The 17553-nt window shown below is 43.8% G+C and overlaps 5 protein-coding genes across 5 annotated transcripts; 3 read left to right on the forward strand and 2 right to left on the reverse strand.

Annotated features, from left to right (window-relative positions):
* Positions 1 to 1220: 1220 nt before the first annotated feature.
* Positions 1221 to 1717, reverse strand: H2BC13 (H2B clustered histone 13). Its single transcript, XM_023624151.2, has one exon. The coding sequence runs from the start codon at positions 1647 to 1649 to the stop codon at positions 1269 to 1271; it is 381 nt and encodes a 126-aa protein (XP_023479919.2). The 5' UTR covers positions 1650 to 1717; the 3' UTR covers positions 1221 to 1268.
* A 101-nt stretch (positions 1718 to 1818) lies between these two features.
* H2AC13 (H2A clustered histone 13) lies at positions 1819 to 2391 on the forward strand. The gene has a single exon (XM_001494400.7). It carries the CDS (start codon positions 1848 to 1850, stop codon positions 2340 to 2342), a length of 495 nt encoding a protein of 164 aa, XP_001494450.3. The 5' UTR covers positions 1819 to 1847; the 3' UTR covers positions 2343 to 2391.
* Positions 2392 to 5149: 2758 nt separating this feature from the next.
* Positions 5150 to 5662, reverse strand: H3C10 (H3 clustered histone 10). The gene is given in 1 exon segment (NM_001377537.1): positions 5150 to 5662. A coding segment is annotated over 1 exon segment (411 nt). The 5' UTR covers positions 5654 to 5662; the 3' UTR covers positions 5150 to 5242.
* Positions 5663 to 7973: 2311 nt separating this feature from the next.
* LOC138919458 (histone H2B type 1-C/E/F/G/I) lies at positions 7974 to 8427 on the forward strand. The gene has a single exon (XM_070244348.1). The coding sequence runs from the start codon at positions 7998 to 8000 to the stop codon at positions 8376 to 8378; it is 381 nt and encodes a 126-aa protein (XP_070100449.1). The 5' UTR covers positions 7974 to 7997; the 3' UTR covers positions 8379 to 8427.
* A 4038-nt stretch (positions 8428 to 12465) lies between these two features.
* On the forward strand, positions 12466 to 12900 carry H4C11 (H4 clustered histone 11). The gene has a single exon (XM_003363789.5). The coding sequence runs from the start codon at positions 12535 to 12537 to the stop codon at positions 12844 to 12846; it is 312 nt and encodes a 103-aa protein (XP_003363837.1). The 5' UTR covers positions 12466 to 12534; the 3' UTR covers positions 12847 to 12900.
* The last annotated feature ends 4653 nt before the right edge of the window (positions 12901 to 17553 follow it).

Raw genomic sequence — 17553 nt, forward strand, 5'->3', positions numbered from 1 at the left:
TTTGCTGTGACCTTGGGTAAACTACTTCTGTTTTGCCTTATTGAAAAATAGAGCTGTTCCAACAAGTTAACAGACGTTGAGCACTGTAACATGCCATGCTGTACACTGTGCTTGCTAACAGTACATTCATTCTACAGATCAGTACTCAAGAGTGGTTAAATTTATGGTAACATAGCAAGTGATGGAGCTGGGGTCCCAAGCCAGTCCTTCCATTCCTAATCCCACTTGGTCTGCGACCTTCACTACACCTTGTGCATACATCTGCAGTTTGGCAAGCAAGTGGAGACGCACATTCACTGACTAATCCCTTTTTCTTGCTTAATGTATTCACATCTCTGAGTCTACAGCATCCTCTCTTCCCTGCGAAGCCACCGAACAGCCTGCCTCACCTTTACCAAAGACGGCCTCAGTGACTCGGGGGCAGCCTTGGCTGGTACCTCCTCCTCCACCTTTGTTTGGAACGAGGAAGGGGACGGATCGAGAACTGCGAGGCTTTCCCGCCTACGTTCCTCTAGTTTTCAATTTGGTCCGAAGGAGTCAAATAAAAAGCTGGGCTTTTTTTTTTTTTTTTTTTCTTTTTCTTTCCTCTCACGGATGCGCCGTTTTCCTTTTGTCCTTAGAATTCTGGTCTACCCTCAACTTCCTGTTCGGCCGTGGCAAGGGCAGGACCGGGACTCTAGGTAGTGGTGGTGCTAAGCGCCACCGTAAGGTGCTGCGGGACAACATCCAGGGCACCACTAAAGCCTGCCATCTGGCGTCTGGCCCGGCGCAGCAGTTAAGCGCACCTCGGGCCTCATCTACGGGAAGGCCCGCGGGGTGCTCAAGGTCTTCCTGGAGAAGGTGATCCAGGATGCTGTCAGCTACACCGAGCACGCCAAGCGTAAAACGGTCACCGCTATGGACTTTGCCTACGCGCTCAAGCGCCCTCTAAAGGCTTCGGCGGCCGATTCCATTTTATCTTGCAGCTCCGTCCTCACTTGTAAGAGGCTTCAGAGCCATCTACTTTTTCTTCCTTTTAAAGAGCTGAAAAGCTGTTCAGATATTAACTTGTTCCTTTATTTCCTGTATATTTATGCTAACTCCATGTTAATTAGTTTTCTGCACGTAAGAACAAAGCTGATATCGGAAATGTTTGCAGATATCACCCATAGTACCTCCTAAAAAGTACACCCAATTTTGAGTTGGTAGACAAAGTGTAGCAGTTCTTTCTTGGGAAGTGGTAGGTGGCTCTGAAAAGAGCCTTTGGGTTCGACAGTGCCTACATTGGTCTACTTGGAGCTGGTGTACTTGGTGACGGCCTTGGTGCCCTCCGACACCGCGTGCTTGGCCAGCTCCCCGGGCAGCAGCAGGCGCACGGCCGTCTGGATTTCCCTGGAGGTGATGGTCGAGCGCTTGTTGTAATGCGCCAGGCGCGACGCCTCGCCCGCGATGCGCTCGAAGATGTCGTTGACGAACGAGTTCATGATGCCCATGGCCTTGGACGAGATGCCGGTGTCGGGGTGGACCTGCTTCAGCACCTTGTACACGTAGACCGAGTAGCTCTCCTTGCGGCTGCGCTTGCGCTTCTTGCCGTCCTTCTTCTGCGCCTTGGTCACCGCCTTCTTGGAGCCCTTCTTCGGGGCCGGAGCGGACTTGGCGGGCTCAGGCATTCTGAACAGCTGCAAAGGTAAATGTACAAGTAGAAAGGCCACAAGCGGCACCTCTTTAATTACAGTCTCTTATGCAAATGAGGTGGAGTAAAGCTCTCTGGTGATTGGTGGTTACTCTTGGGTGACGTCATCTGGTTTCGCCCAATCAAGATACTATTCTGCAAGTCGCGTTTCCATTGGTCTAAATGAAAATGAAACATGAGCCAATCATACAGCTTGCTTTTCGCGCCCAGCAGGGCCTATAAAATATGCACTTCAGCACTTTCGTTTCAGTCAATCCTGACAACAGCTGCTGCATCCTTAACGATGTCTGGACGAGGCAAGCAGGGCGGCAAAGCTCGCGCCAAGGCCAAGACCCGCTCTTCTCGGGCCGGGCTGCAGTTCCCCGTGGGCCGAGTGCACCGCCTGCTCCGCAAGGGCAACTACGCCGAGCGGGTCGGGGCCGGCGCGCCGGTGTACCTGGCGGCGGTGCTGGAGTACCTGACGGCCGAGATCCTGGAGCTGGCGGGCAACGCGGCCCGCGACAACAAGAAGACGCGCATCATCCCGCGCCACCTGCAGCTGGCCATCCGCAACGACGAGGAGCTCAACAAGCTGCTGGGCAAAGTCACTATCGCTCAGGGTGGTGTCCTACCGAATATCCAGGCCGTGCTGCTGCCCAAGAAGACCGAGAGCCACCACAAGGCCAAGTAAAGACCAGCATTGGAAGCAACTAAACCAAAGGCTCTTTTCAGAGCCACTTCTATAATCATGAAAAAGGTGACACTGCGCTTCAGTTTTTTACTCACTACAACTTGTGAACATCACTCACTCTTGCTAGTTAGGCTAAAGTCCTAGCTACTTTGATCTTGTCCATAAGTACTGGGATCTAGCAGCCTTTACCAAGAAAGTAAGTTGATGTTTGTGTTACAAGTATAACTGCGAAGTCATAGTTGAATCTGCAGGATCAATAAATTGACCCAAGATGAATATCTAGGCTCATGTGTGGAGTTAGCGGTAGGTGCTTTAGGTGATGTGCTACCTTTGAGGGGTCTCTTGGAGGAACACAGGAGTTTCTATAAATGAAGCACAGAAACCCACTGGGGGTTTTAGTTTTTAGCTTAGTTTTAGTAATCCTTTTTAAAAAGTTTAACTTGCTTTGAACTCAGCTAACTAAAAGCACTTGCATGTAATTTGTATTTATATGTTACCTGACTACATTACCATAGTGCCAAATATGCAGATGTTCAAGTACAGTGGTCCAAGCTTGATTATAACAACAGTGGTACTGGAAGCTAGTAAATTGGTTCCAAAAGCAAAGGATAGAGACCTGCACTTTGAAAAAATATGAACTCCTCTTCTGAAAATGTCAAAGGCCATTAAGAGGCATAGTGAGATAAAAGACTGGTATCTTGTCCGTATTTCTATTTGGGCATAACAAGGTCCTTTTATTCTAGGCCTTGGAAAAGATCCAAACATGACGCTTGCCAGTTTTGCAATTTCAAAAAACAGACACAAAGACTATTTCTTTTGTTTCCTCTTTCATTCTAACATACTTAAGCTTCCCATAGATATTTATTTCACACTTAGGTATCACGCATTGAGGATACAATGTTAATAAAACACTGCCTGTCCTACAGAAACTCAGTCTAATGGGAGAAACATACAAAAGTAAACAATTAACAAGGACACAATGTAGCAAGAGAAGTAAGCACAGGATATTAGAAAAGCATAGAGGTGAACGTCTGATCTGAGGATTAAAGGGATTTGGGAATTAGAGGAAAGGATAGGGATTCCAGCAGAAAATAAGCATCACCAGACTCATGGTTTCTGATATATGCGGACAAATGACAAGAAGTTTGATACTGGTAATAAGAGGTTACAAGACATAGGAAGAAACCAGAAGGGATCTGTAGGCCGCTCTCTTGGTTTTAAATACTTTTTTCCTTTTATTTTTCCACAGGGGCGATTCGCCCTAAACTAAGATCTATTACCAATCTTTCTCTTTTTTTTTTTTCCCACCCCCTCCCCAACCACTCCCGCCTCCCTCCCGGCCCCCCACCAAAGCCCATTACATAGCTTTGTATAGTTGTAAGTTTTTCTGGTTTTTCTATCTGATCTCCCGCTACAGCGTGGCTACTGACACGAGGAATGTGGTTCCGCGTTGGGGGAACCGAACCCAGGCAGGCCGTGGAAGCCAAGCGCGCTGAACTTTAACCACTGGGCCATCAGGGCTGGTTCTAAACACTTTTTCTGTACTAATGACTCCCAAATCTTTACGTCCATCCTAGACTTATCTCCTGAGTTTCGACATAAATATTCATCTACTTTCTGAAATTCTTGAATATCTCCACAAAACTCAAAATCATATCCCACACTCATCATCACTACTTCCCTAATGATTTTTATCTTTGTACTTGGCATCACCATCTACCTACTAGCATGAGCCTAAATGGTCTGGTGTCATTGAATATTCTTTTTTGTGTGCCATCACTATACCAAAATAATTCCTTGTATGGTGTGATGAAAGCAAGTTGAAAGTCCAGAAAGAGCTCCTGTAGAAGGCTAACAGACAGTTCAACACATGGAGTGTTTGAGAGACATGAAGTATCTGTGTCCACATCCTTAGAAATGTCCACATAACTAGACCTACTCACTGCCACTGAATAAATCTTCATAAAATCAGAACTGAAAGATTAATTCAGAGAAATATATTGACTGCCTATCTCCAGGATAGGGTACCCTATCCAGCCAGCAAAAGTAGTGATCAGTGTAGAAATGGCTATCTCTGTTGTGGACCCTCCCTGACTTATAAATAGCTAGCTCTGTTTCCCACCCCAGAAGGAAAGAAGGCACTGCTTACACACTCAATACCAACCTGTTTAGAAACTGGCTTTAGTTTGGATCAGTAGGGCCCTCAAGGAGGGCGGGCTGGCAGGGAGGTCACTGCTTCCCTCCAAGTATTTTATCCTCCTTTCCAGAGGAAGACTGATTACTGAAAGGGGACTCTTTTATTTTGCTTAAGATGCTGATTCAAATAGGAGGTATCAAAACAGTTTAAATTGGTAACGTATTAGCATCACCCTTACTTCAGACATGGAAAATCATAGGTTCTACTACTCCCCATGACCCCACTCACAGGAAGGTAATGAGGGTGATCACGAGTAGATGGTTTAACGTTGCACTAGTTATCTAATTTTTTAAAAAGTACTAAGAATGAAACTATATTCTTTCCACTTGTTTCCAAGTTGATAGATACAGATGACATACCTATACAAGTCAATGTGCAGTAAAGTCTACTTGAATGCTTGGATGAGATTTGTGTATTAGGGAAAAAGGATTAACCTACACCACAGCTAAAACTGGTAGTGTAAATTGGGGCAGTAGCCGGTCACGACAGAGAAGAGCACCTGTAGGGAACTTAACTGCCAGATACAGTCCCTGCTGGAGGAGCTTCCAGTCTGAAAAACTAGATTATAAAATGCCAGGAAACTGGGATTATGTGCCACGGATAAAACGAGCATCAGTAAGGATTACAAGGAAACAGTCCTTTTCCGTGTACATGTGGGCGGCTCTGAAAAGAGCCTTTGGGGATGAATGGGAGACCTTGAGGCTCAGGCCCTTTCCCCGCGAATGCGACGCGCGAGCTGGATGTCCTTGGGCATGATGGTGACGCGCTTGGCGTGGATGGCGCAGAGATTGGTGTCCTCAAACAGCCCCACCAGGTAGGCCTCGCACGCCTCCTGCAGCGCCATCACGGCCGAGCTCTGGAAGCGCAGGTCGGTCTTGAAGTCCTGCGCGATCTCGCGCACCAGGCGCTGGAAGGGCAGCTTGCGGATCAGCAGCTCGGTGGACTTCTGGTAGCGGCGGATCTCGCGCAGGGCCACCGTGCCGGGCCGGTAGCGGTGGGGCTTCTTCACGCCGCCCGTGGCCGGCGCGCTCTTGCGAGCCGCCTTGGTGGCCAGCTGCTTGCGGGGCGCCTTGCCGCCGGTGGACTTGCGAGCCGTCTGCTTTGTGCGAGCCATGGCCTGAACGTTCGATTCGTGTAAAAAGTGAAGGCTGGCCGCATTATTTATAGTGACAGTCAGAAGCTGATTGGACAAAAGGAGGCCAGAACTACCCAACTGTCACGGGATTGGTTAAAGGACTCGGAATTTTTATTTGTTGTGCCTTAAACCCTCTGATATTCTTAGGTACCATGCCCTCAACATTTTTTTCTGTTTTCCCTGTAAAGTTATTCACTCTATGCCAGAGATTTCCAGTAGACATGCGAGCTACACTAGAAATTTTTCTAGGATCCACATGAGAACAAAATAAATCCAGGAGAAATTACTTTTAATACTATGTATTTTACTTAACTCAATACACCCAAAATATTCCCATGTAATCAACAAAATTCTTCGATATTTTAAATTCCTTTTTACTTTGCACTAAGTCTTCAAAATCCAGTGTGTATCATACATGTATAGCACTTCTTAAGTCAGACTAGCCACGTGTCCAGTGATCAATAGCCACAATTGGCTAGAGGTTACTATACTAGACAGCTCAATTCTGTATCCTCTCCCCTCAATTTTCTATTCTTTGAACACTTAAAAGTTTAAGAATTTTTTTTATTTTTCAGCAAGAAAACTCTGATTTGCATATGAGGAATTCTAGGGCTAATAACTTCACAGACAAATGCATCCTTACAAGGATTTCTTTTCATTTTAAGATAATATAATTTCACTGTAGCATAATTTCTTGTTCTACTATCCTAGAAATTCAAAGTTGTAACAGAAATCTACTGTCTCATTAATTTGGGGCAGTGGGGTGCTGGTTTCATCATGGTCATGAAGCAGTGTGTATGTCTCTAATTTAAACGAGTTACTTGTAAATCCTTAGCTCTTAATGAATCTAATTCTCCATCACCAGTAACTTCTGGTTAGGACAAGCTGAATCACTCCCTGAGTTTCCATCCACATCCAATAGTTCTCACTAGCAACTGGCAAAGCCCATAGGATAGGTCCCTTGCATGATACCTGATACACCTAATCCCCCATCCCAGGGTTAGAAGTTACCAACTATTAAAAAAGGAGAATTTAATTCCATGCGTGTTTCAACAAGATCTTTAAGTCACAATAAAAAGACAAAGAAAACCACATTTTAAAAGCAGAATTTAGAATTTTTATCCTGACATGATCACTTTATCAAGCACCTCAGTTGATTTTTCCAATAAAAAAGCTGATTTAAAATGCCCTTAGTTTAAGAATGTGAAACAAATTTAGACATGAAACTAGGTCTTTCTCACAAATCCAAAGGCTCCAAAAGTGGCCTCTGGCCTAGCATAGAAGTTTGAGTTGACCTCTGGATCTGCGGGATGTTTTTAATAAAAGCCAGAAAACAAGTGTTTTAAAACTGCCCCATTTGCCTCTCAGAAAGCAAATAGCTCGCCGGCCAGTACTTTCCTTCACTTACAGGCTCGTGATGGCGAAGGGGGGGTAATGACATCTGAGAGTGAGCAGACTCTACATCACACAACGAGTTACGAGACTAATCCAATTACTATATTGCGTTTCACAAGTCAAGCTTTAAAAGCTAGTGCTCAGTTCTTCCAAGAAAATGGAAGGTGGCTCTGAAAAGAGCCTTTGGTTTGACTGGGAGATTTGAGTTGCTGCAAAACGAGTCGACTTCTACTTGCCCTTGGCCTTGTGGTGGCTCTCGGTCTTCTTGGGCAGCAGCACGGCCTGGATGTTGGGCAGCACACCGCCCTGCGCGATGGTCACTTTGCCCAGCAGCTTGTTGAGCTCCTCGTCGTTGCGGATGGCCAGCTGCAGGTGGCGCGGGATGATGCGCGTCTTCTTGTTGTCGCGGGCCGCGTTGCCCGCCAGCTCCAGGATCTCGGCCGTCAGGTACTCCAGCACCGCCGCCAGGTACACCGGCGCGCCGGCCCCGACCCGCTCGGCGTAGTTGCCCTTGCGGAGCAGGCGGTGCACTCGGCCCACGGGGAACTGCAGCCCGGCCCGAGAAGAGCGGGTCTTGGCCTTGGCGCGAGCTTTGCCGCCCTGCTTGCCTCGTCCAGACATCGTTAAGAATGCAGCAGCTGTTGTCAGGATTGACTGAAACGAAAGTGCTGAAGTGCATATTTTATAGGCCCTGCTGGGCGCGAAAAGCAAGCTGTATGATTGGCTCATGTTTCATTTTCATTTAGACCAATGGAAACGCGACTGTGCAGAATAGTATCTTGATTGGGCGAAACCAGATGACGTCACCCAAGAGTAACCACCAATCACCAGAGAGCTTTACTCCACCTCATTTGCATAAGAGACTGTAATTAAAGAGGTGCCTCTTGTGGTTTTTCTGCTTGTACATTTACCTTTGCAGCTGTTCAGAATGCCTGAGCCCGCCAAGTCCGCTCCGGCCCCGAAGAAGGGCTCCAAGAAGGCGGTGACCAAGGCGCAGAAGAAGGACGGCAAGAAGCGCAAGCGCAGCCGCAAGGAGAGCTACTCGGTCTACGTGTACAAGGTGCTGAAGCAGGTCCACCCCGACACCGGCATCTCGTCCAAGGCCATGGGCATCATGAACTCGTTCGTCAACGACATCTTCGAGCGCATCGCGGGCGAGGCGTCGCGCCTGGCGCATTACAACAAGCGCTCGACCATCACCTCCAGGGAGATCCAGACGGCCGTGCGCCTGCTGCTGCCCGGGGAGCTGGCCAAGCACGCCGTGTCGGAGGGCACCAAGGCCGTCACCAAGTACACCAGCTCCAAGTAGACCAATGTAGGCACTGTCGAACCCAAAGGCTCTTTTCAGAGCCACCTAACACTTCCCAAGAAAGAGCTTGTTCGCTATTACGTTTATTTTTCTGTGTAAAGCAAAATTGGCGGTTTTATTTTTCATTGAACTATGTAAGTATAAATAACCAGGTGAAGTAATTTTTTTAGGTATCCTTTGGGACTGGCTTCGTGTATCTATATTTTTCCACTTTTAAGTTCCAGTTGCCTTTTATTCTCAAATTTCTTGTACTTAATTAAATGGAAATAATGCCTCTGCCCTTTGGGCTGCGTATTTGAAAATCCTGCGGTGTAGTGAGAGTAGCCCGGACGTCAGGACCGTTTCTGGGGGTTCCTTTCAGTTTTTCTCTGGATAGACAACGCTGGTTATTGCATTTGGAGCTGTAGTTCGGAGTCGGAGCATTATCCGGAAGTTGGTCTCAGTTGAGAAGGCGGGGAGCACTCTTCACACTGTGTTTGAGTGCTTTGCTCCTCAACATGTAGCAGGCTCACAACCTTATGCAATCTTTTTAATAGTGACACTCGCCCTGATATGGGTTTCCCTACATTAAGCTCAGCATCTATGGGATTAAAACCAAAGCACTAATTTTCTGCTTACTCCTTAACTTCCTGGCTGCAGAATCCACTATCTGCCGTGAAGACAAATGGCCAAGGACAACCACCTGGATTCTCATCTCTTCTTCCTCCTCTGCAAGTAGTCTCAAGGCCAAACACAGGCTGGTGGAAAAGCTCCAACCAACAAGGCCATGTGCCCCCCCACCCCACATAAAGCCCCAAATAAAAACCCTTACTTTTAGCTTTTCGGGGAGTTTGGGCTTTCAGCATTAACTTCCCTTTTTCCTTACTCAGCACTGTGCTATAATAAAATTCCTACTTTCTTCCACTACATCTCGTGTCAGATTGGCTTGCTGTGCAACAGGTGAGCAACCTCACTTCAGGTTCAATATCAAAATCTCTGTCTTTATCGTCGGAAGTTAAGGTAATCTTAAAGATAACAGTGCTGACAAGACTTGGTGACTTGAGTTATGAGACAGCATAATTTAGGTTGTGTTCTGTTTTCTGTTTCTCGCCTAGTTACCTCTCCATACAATTTACCCCACCCTGGTCCACCACCTTCCATCCCCTTCTGTAAAATTATAAGCATTGTTAAAGGCATTAAATAGCTTTTAGTTGTGGTGTAACAAGCATGGTTTGAAAAGTAAACCTGAGTCCTTTCTTTGTGTCAGGCTGAGTGAAGAGTTGGAAAGCTCAAAATTTCTTTTCCTTCTCCACCTCTTCAGTTCTCTTTGAATGAACATATCCAGTAAAGCAATGTGTCTTTTCTATGTTCACAGAAAAGCCTGGTGCCATTGATGACGGGGGAAGCCAAAGAGCATGTTTGGTTTAGGGGGTTGCATTAGGTTACTAGTGGCAGAAACCTGGGGAAGAATTATTGTTCTATCTTTACTCAAGAGTAAGGAATTGGAGAGTGTAGATTGCAGGAAACAAAGTACAGCGTGGTGCGTGTACTTGTTCTTGAGGAAAACTTCAAGATTTGCTTATTCAATCCATCCACCATTATTCACTCCTTCACATTTATTCAGAAAACTGCTCTTGAATGCCTAATATGTGCTAAGAAATATTCCTGCAATGGGCAAGTCCCAGCATCCTCAGATGAAATAGTTAAGAAAATAACTCTAAAGAAACTGGGAAGGAAGCAAAGTGGAGCCTGCCTAATTTGATAAAATCCTGTAGTGGGGGAGGGGAAGGGTACTCTAGGCTGAGAAATCTGAACACAGAGTAGGCTGAAGTAATCCTTTAGAGTTGCGAGACACTGGAATGGCTGGAGATAAATGTAGACAGGTAAGCAGGAGGTGGGAGGGGGACCTTATGATACTGAGGGCCTTTGTACACCTTGAAGAAGGCTATAAAGTTTATCTACCAGGGGAAGGTGGAGTCTATGCAGATTTCGAAATCTTGTAAAATGTATGATTCAGATTTATATTCTGATGGCTCTGTTGAGAGTAAATTGGAAGTGGGAGAGATCCAAGTTCAAGAGGCTGGAAAAAACAGCCAGTGGTGAGGGTCTGAACTAAGACAGAGACAGCAGTCAGAAAGAGGAGGAAGAGGGCAGGAAAGGGGGATTTAGCAGATAAAGGAGGCAGAAAGATTAGGGCTTGCTGCAGACTGACCTACAGGGGAAGGTGAAGAAGGACAAGCCTGGAATGATGTCCAGCTTTCAGCCTGGCAATCTATGTGCTCTAGAAAGGGGTTTCAGGAGGTGAGTTTGGGAGAAACAGAGACTTGCCATTGTTCATTCTGATGAGCTTCAAGATGCACCACGCCAAAATATGGTGCCTTGACATACTGAATATCTTTAGCCGAAGGAGTTTGAGAAAATGGCAGAAGGAGGAAGGTCACTCTGGTCTCCCTCCACTTCTTTCCTGAAAGCCGGAGATAAATCTCCCATGTGAAAGACACCCTCCCTGTACCAGGAGGGAAGGAAACATCCTTATCACCACAGACAGGATTTTAGGGCAGAAGGCTGAATAAACAAATCTTGTTACTTCTTCACCATTTGCTATCCCTGGTCCAAACCCCTTTGTCTCCTCAATTCTTCACAAATTTAATTGTTTCTTTGTCTAAAAGGTATAAAAGCTTCCTGCTCTGGTCATTTCTTCAGGTCTTTATTCTCTTGTGAAGGCTCCCATGTACATGTAAAAAATCAATGAAATTTGTATGCTTTTCTCCTGTTAATCCGCTTTACGTCACTTGAGGTCTTAGGCCAACCAGAGACCCTGATAGAGGAGAAATTTTTGCCTCGGCTACAGTCTTCATGCCCTCAGTTTGCTTGGGTGTATTCTATTCCAGTGTGCCAAGATTGTTAACAAACTCACATTTAAATCCAAATGTCGCAGCTGATTATTCTGAAGCAGGAGTTAAGTTCTTTGAAAAGAAAAGTCTACTTCTGTTGTTAGTCTCATGAGAACTGTGGAACGTCTAGAAGAGACTAAGTCCTACTAGAGATGCTAAATATACTTGAATTTCTTGTGGAATAATAAAAGAGCAAAAGTCAGATGAATTTTGGGCCCCATGTTTTGGGAAAGGGTAGGCACACTCAGCAAAATACAGTGGTTTAGGGCAAAGACTCTGTGTTCTTTTCGGCTCAAGATTAAGAAACTTCCTGAGGCTTTCAAGAAGTCTTTCTAACAAAAGTAATGACAAACTTCCCTCCCTTTCTTCTTTCATATCTTTTGTCTATGCTTACTATAACTTGATTTTAACTCTATATATGGAATATTCTCTTTATTGATACAATGGTGATATTTGAAGGTGGGGAAATTGAGAAGAAGCCTTAAGGAGGATCTTATGTGATTATATCCTTATTTTAGCTATAAGATACTGTTTAGGAGTTGTTTTAAAACATGCAATTCTAGGTAAAGATTTATGCAAAGGTATTAGAAGTTTAAACAAAGTAAAGATTGTTATAGGTGCTTTATTTAGACTAAGACGTGCATATAGAATAAATGTGAATTATGTAGGAGAGGGAAAAGTACCCCTCTAACTTCTTGGCTGAGACCCCTGTAATAAAAGACAGATTAACAAGAGAGAAACAAACAAGTTTGTTAACATGTATACATGAGAGATAGCCTAGGAAAAATGAATATCTCAAAGAGGCTGCTTAGAATTTAGGTTTAAATACCATCTTACTAGGAAAAGAGGAGAAAGGATATAAGCCTCTTAGGAGAGAGTAAACGATGTTTTTTATGTACAGGTCTCCTTGAAAACAGAAAAAAATTAGAAAGCACATTATTGTTAACTACTAGAGATTTTTAAATGTATCATAGAACATGCTTGTGATGGGATATTATGAAGACAATCACGTTTTTCATTTTCTCCACGTAAATTTTTAATTTTGCATTCCCATTCCAAAGCAATTTTTAAAGTCTTAAGGCTTGGTAACTAGTTACTACGGTTCAAAACACAGTACAAGGGAACATAAAAAGGCCTGTGTGTTGCCAGTAGATGCCCCTCCCCCACTCAGGGGAGAATTCCCGCCTCCTTTCTTGCGTTCTCAATTCGGTCCGCCAACGGACCTATAAAGGCCTGCATCGGCCGGCGCGGCGACAAAGCGTTGTGGGGTTTTGTCTCTCACCATGTCTGGTCGTGGCAAAGGCGGCAAGGGCCTGGGCAAAGGCGGCGCCAAGCGCCACCGTAAGGTGCTGCGGGACAACATCCAGGGCATCACCAAGCCCGCCATCCGGCGCCTGGCCCGGCGTGGCGGCGTCAAGCGCATCTCCGGCCTCATCTACGAGGAGACCCGCGGGGTGCTCAAGGTCTTCCTGGAGAACGTCATCCGGGACGCGGTCACCTACACCGAGCACGCCAAGCGCAAGACGGTCACCGCCATGGACGTGGTCTACGCGCTCAAGCGCCAGGGGCGCACCCTCTACGGCTTCGGCGGCTGAGTGCTTTCGTCTCTTTTCCCTTGACAAATTGAAAGGCCCTTTTCAGGGCCCCCACCCTTTCACCTGAGGAGCAGTGATGCTAGTTTGCCCGTGGGTTTTGCGTTCTATTTCTGGCTTTACATTCCTAATTGCTGACTTTATCTTATGTATCGTTCTTGGGTTAGGGAGAAAGCAAAAGTTGGTGGTTTGCTTGTAGTTGCATTGAATTCAGATTTGTTAAGTGTTTCATCGGGTAACAGTACTCTAGTGGGATGTTTCCATTTTAATAGAAAGCATGATAGGACAGAGTCAGAAGGAAACATCCAAGTACATGGGTTTTAGGTTTGAGCAGAATAGTATTCTCTGATTTGTAAATAAGGTACATCGTGTATGTTAGAATGGGATAGAAGGAATGAGAAGTCCACCTGACACCTTAGCCCTAATTCCTGAGATGTGGCCTGGTCAGACATGAGGACTTAAAATTCCACCACAATTTGGTGACACCTATTTTGGTGCCATCTGTCTTCTGCTCAAGAAACAAATAAAACTCATGGCTGTAAAACAGGCTAATTTGCAAGCTACAATTGTGACCAATGATACTTACCCTTTCATGTCTCTTTGATAGACCAAGTATGTCATTGGCCCCTTGTTCTAGTCCTAGTTAGCACTCAGTGTAGAAAGCTGGTAGAGCAATTACATGCTAACTTAAGTAACATCCCACAGAACAATTGGTGAGGGTGGGATGCAATTAAAATGGCTTTTAACTAAATTATAAGGAAATGAGGTCGAATTATAGAAATGTTCTCTAGGATGAAAAAAATACAAGGCAGCCCTCTAACCCAGGAGGGCTACTCAAAAGAGACCATTGGTACAGAGTGGAAAAGGAATTAAACAAGACATTAGGAGATAAATCCAGGCCTAAACTCAGAGAAGGCCTTTGCATCCTCCCAGAGGAGGTCTTAGAAACCATAGGAAGAAACCCAAGATGAAAACTTGGGTGTTGATGGAAAGCTTGACGAATGCAGATACACAGACTAAAGTAACAATTGCCCACATGTACATAAAAAGAGAAGACAATGACCAGATTTATATATTTGGAGGCTGAAGTTAAAAACTTTAAAAATTCCCTTGCCCCCCCAAGAGTTAACCTTTGTAAAATGAAATGCTAAATCAGCATCTAGCCACTCTCTCAATTCAGGAATGTTTCCTCAAGGACTCTAGAGGCATCTCTGAAATAGAATCGTTAAGGAAGAGAACACTCTTATCTCCCAGGTTCCTTGGAGGAGGTGGGCCTATCAACTATCACATGACGCCAAATTGCAAAACTTTCCTGTTTTGAGTGGGACGTACCAACTTAGCTGTATGAGAGATGTCTTTCTGTCTTTGCAATCCCTTTAGCAGACTGTCCGTGACGTGCATCACATTCTGGGTTGATGCTTGTTCAATAATAAAACTTGTGATTCTATTACTTCTGTGGAGAGGTTTTTCTGGATCAGGAGATTTTGTTTTTAACTATATTTTCCCGTCACCTTCTGAGGGTCTATTATCTGTTTGTGGCTTTTCATTGATTTCTTGAATAACTTTGACATCTCTTGATTCTTAAGAACCAAACAAGCACCAAAAAAATCCTGAAGTATTCTGTGCACAATTTAAGTGCTATTTTTACAGCTATTATTTTAGCATTTTTCTTTAGAAATCTATGACCTCCATTCTTAGCCTGATGTAAAGAAATATTAGAAAATTTTTGATATTATCTTTTCTAAATCCAGGCCTCAAATTTTGAATAATAAAACCGTTAAGGTGTTACTCATATCTAAACTATTTTTGTAGTTTCCCAAGTGGCCACTAGGCCACACATAATATTTGCTCTCTCATTTTATAAGCAAAGATTTACTTTATGTTTGTAATTAGCTGTATACAATTATGAGAACTGTTCTGCTATATATTGTGCCATATAAAAAAAGAGGGCAAATCAAAAAAAGGAAACACATCCCTAAGTTAACTCTATAAAATGTTAATATAAATGTTTAACAAGTATCCTTTTTTTTTTTAAGGAAGACTAGCCCTGAGCTAACATCTGCTATCAATCCTCCTCTTTTTGCTGAGGAAGAGTGGCCCTGAGCTAACATCCGTTCCCATCTTCCTCTACTTTATATGTGGGATGCCTGCCACAGCATGGCTTGTCAAGTGGTGCCATGTCCACATCTGGGATCTGAACCGGCGAACCCCGGGCTGCTGAAGCGGAATGGGGGCACTTAACAACTGCACCACCGGGCCGGCCTTCTCCCTTTTTTTTTTTTTTTTTTTTTAGCAATTATACTTTTTAAGTCGGATAGAGCATACTTATATTCATATGAAATACTAACAGAAAACTGCCAACAGATTTTGTTCCTGGGTATAAATGCCCTTCTCATTTGGTGGCAATAATAGCAAATACTTTATGGGCTATATCAGAAGGCCCTTGGAGATTTGTCAGTGTCTTCACTAGACCTAAATAGAGGATTCTATCTTACTCCATATTATAATATTGATTAATCTACTAAATTAACCAGATATATTCTCTCTTATCATCAACAGATGGTTACTGTTTCTCCAAACACTTATCTCTAAACGTTCCTGCTACAAAATACAGATCTGAAATTGAGTTTTCCAGAGCATCAAAAGAACTTTAATAAATAACCGTACCAGGTACCTGTCAGACTCTACCACAGAACTGATTTAAGATTTTCCAAGCCATATTAGAAGCAGGCTACCTAACCCAAGATCAGAAAAGTAAGAATTAATGACTTAGGATGAATGAACTGATTTGATTGTTGTTAAAGTTTCTTTACTAAAGCCTTCTTATACTTTCAGTTGCTGTCTTTTTCAAACTGATTCCTAAAATTTTAGAAAGATACTCTATTAGAAGAACTTCTGATAATTGTCAGGAGTACTTAGGAATAATGACTCTGTAGAAAGTATGATACATATTGATTGGCCTGTGTACAAAACAACACAGAAGAGTGATTGGATTTTATACAAAATGCTTTTTCACAGGAATGTGATTATTAACATAGGCTTAAAACTAATTGATCCTCCTTAAAACAAGTAGGCCTTTATCCCTTTTCACAACTATGTCATTAAAACAGAGCAACTTGAACAAAAGATAAAATTTAAAGTACTGTTTTATAAAATACCTAATGGCCTGATTATATTTGATAAGTCCTTGATCTTGGTTTTCTAAACATGTTGAAATATGTATTTCTTATACTATTTGCAGAGTTTTATTTCTGCTACGGAGAAAGAAATGTGATGGCTGAAATTCATAAGATGCATTAAATACATATTAGTAGTTAGAAAGTAGAGCATGTGTGTGTTAAGTATACAGAGAAAGGAATAAAGGACCGAGAGATGCGTAATATTCCTGAGGCACTAGCTGTACTTGATAACCTGGACACGTGAGATACTGGAGGCAATAAATATTCATGATACACTAAATATATTTGGGATAGCCATTCTGGCCCCATGTGTCCTTTGCCCAAGATACACAACTAAAACCCATGGCTATCGGACAGGCAGACCGTGAGCAACAACTGTGGCCAGCCATAATCATCTCCAATAGACTAAATGCCTGTCATTGGCCAAGGGTACCCTGTGTTTGTGGACTTTCTTGCCCAAACCTGGACTCCTGTCTTCATAATCACACCTTGCTTGCACACCGTCAGGAAGGCTCATACAGCAGAGAGAAACATATCTGAACGTTATTTAACCCATGGTTCAGCTACTGTGGTTCATCTCCTTGCACCCTTATCCTAAGTCTTATCTTACCCCAGGTCTTTCCCCTTGTTTCATGCTATGTGTTTAAATTGACTTTAAAAACCATGCATCCCCAGCATTTTATCTGAATCTTTTTGTGTCCGGGGAGCTCGCCTGGTAGTGTAGTATTTGAAGGCTACCAGGGCACCAAGGTAATTTCCCACAGGACAGTGGGGAATCAAAAGTGGAAGCAGGGAAACCGCTGAGGAGACTGAAGCCAGTAATCTAAGGGAAAGATGATAGTCCTCACACCAGAGTGGTAGCATTTTGGTATTGAGAATTGATCAGTTTCCATACATATTTTGAAGGCAAAACCAAGAGGATTTCTGGAAGAATTGAATGTAAGTATGAAAAAGGACAAGGATGAAGTTATTATTAACTGAATGGAGAAGTCTTTTCATGAAAGGAGATTAGTAGGGGGGAATATTGGTTCTATTTTGGACGTGTTAACCTTCAGATGTCTATTAAACATCCACAGGAAGAAAGAAAGTAGGGAGTTGGGTACAAGTCTAGAGTTTGGGAGAGAAGGCTGGGTTGGAGATATAAAATTGGAAGTCATTGATGTACAGATGGTATTTAAAGCCTGAGCCTGGTGAGATCTCCAAAGAGTGAGCATAGAGAGAGAAGTAGTAAAAACTTAGCCCTGTGTCCCCCAACCTTAAGGGTTTTGGGAGAAAAGATGAACCAGCAATAGATACAGAGCCTCCGGTAAAATAGAACCAGGTGAAGAAAATATATCACAGAGAAATTGTGGGGTCAATTATGTCAATGTTTCCAATAGGTCAAATAAAATGAAGGCTAGTAATCGGCCACTGTATGCAGCAAAGTGATTTTTGTATTAGTTTATTTTCTGTCTTTCCCTAGTAAAAAATAAATACTATGAGGACAGGAATTTTTTTCTTTGCTGTATCACCAGGGCCAAGCACAGTGGCT

Source organism: Equus caballus, chromosome 20 (assembly GCF_041296265.1).
Source record: "Equus caballus isolate H_3958 breed thoroughbred chromosome 20, TB-T2T, whole genome shotgun sequence".
Taxonomy (NCBI): Eukaryota; Metazoa; Chordata; class Mammalia; order Perissodactyla; family Equidae; genus Equus; species Equus caballus.

What these genes read in the sequence shown, in the direction of transcription:
- H2AC13 (XM_001494400.7), top strand. Translation starts at nt 1,848, where the DNA reads ATGAGCCAATCATACAGCTTGCTTTTCGCGCCCAGCAGGGCCTATAAA.
- H4C11 (XM_003363789.5), top strand. Translation starts at nt 12,535, where the DNA reads ATGTCTGGTCGTGGCAAAGGCGGCAAGGGCCTGGGCAAAGGCGGCGCC.
- H2BC13 (XM_023624151.2), bottom strand. Translation starts at nt 1,649, where the DNA reads ATGCCTGAGCCCGCCAAGTCCGCTCCGGCCCCGAAGAAGGGCTCCAAG.
- LOC138919458 (XM_070244348.1), top strand. Translation starts at nt 7,998, where the DNA reads ATGCCTGAGCCCGCCAAGTCCGCTCCGGCCCCGAAGAAGGGCTCCAAG.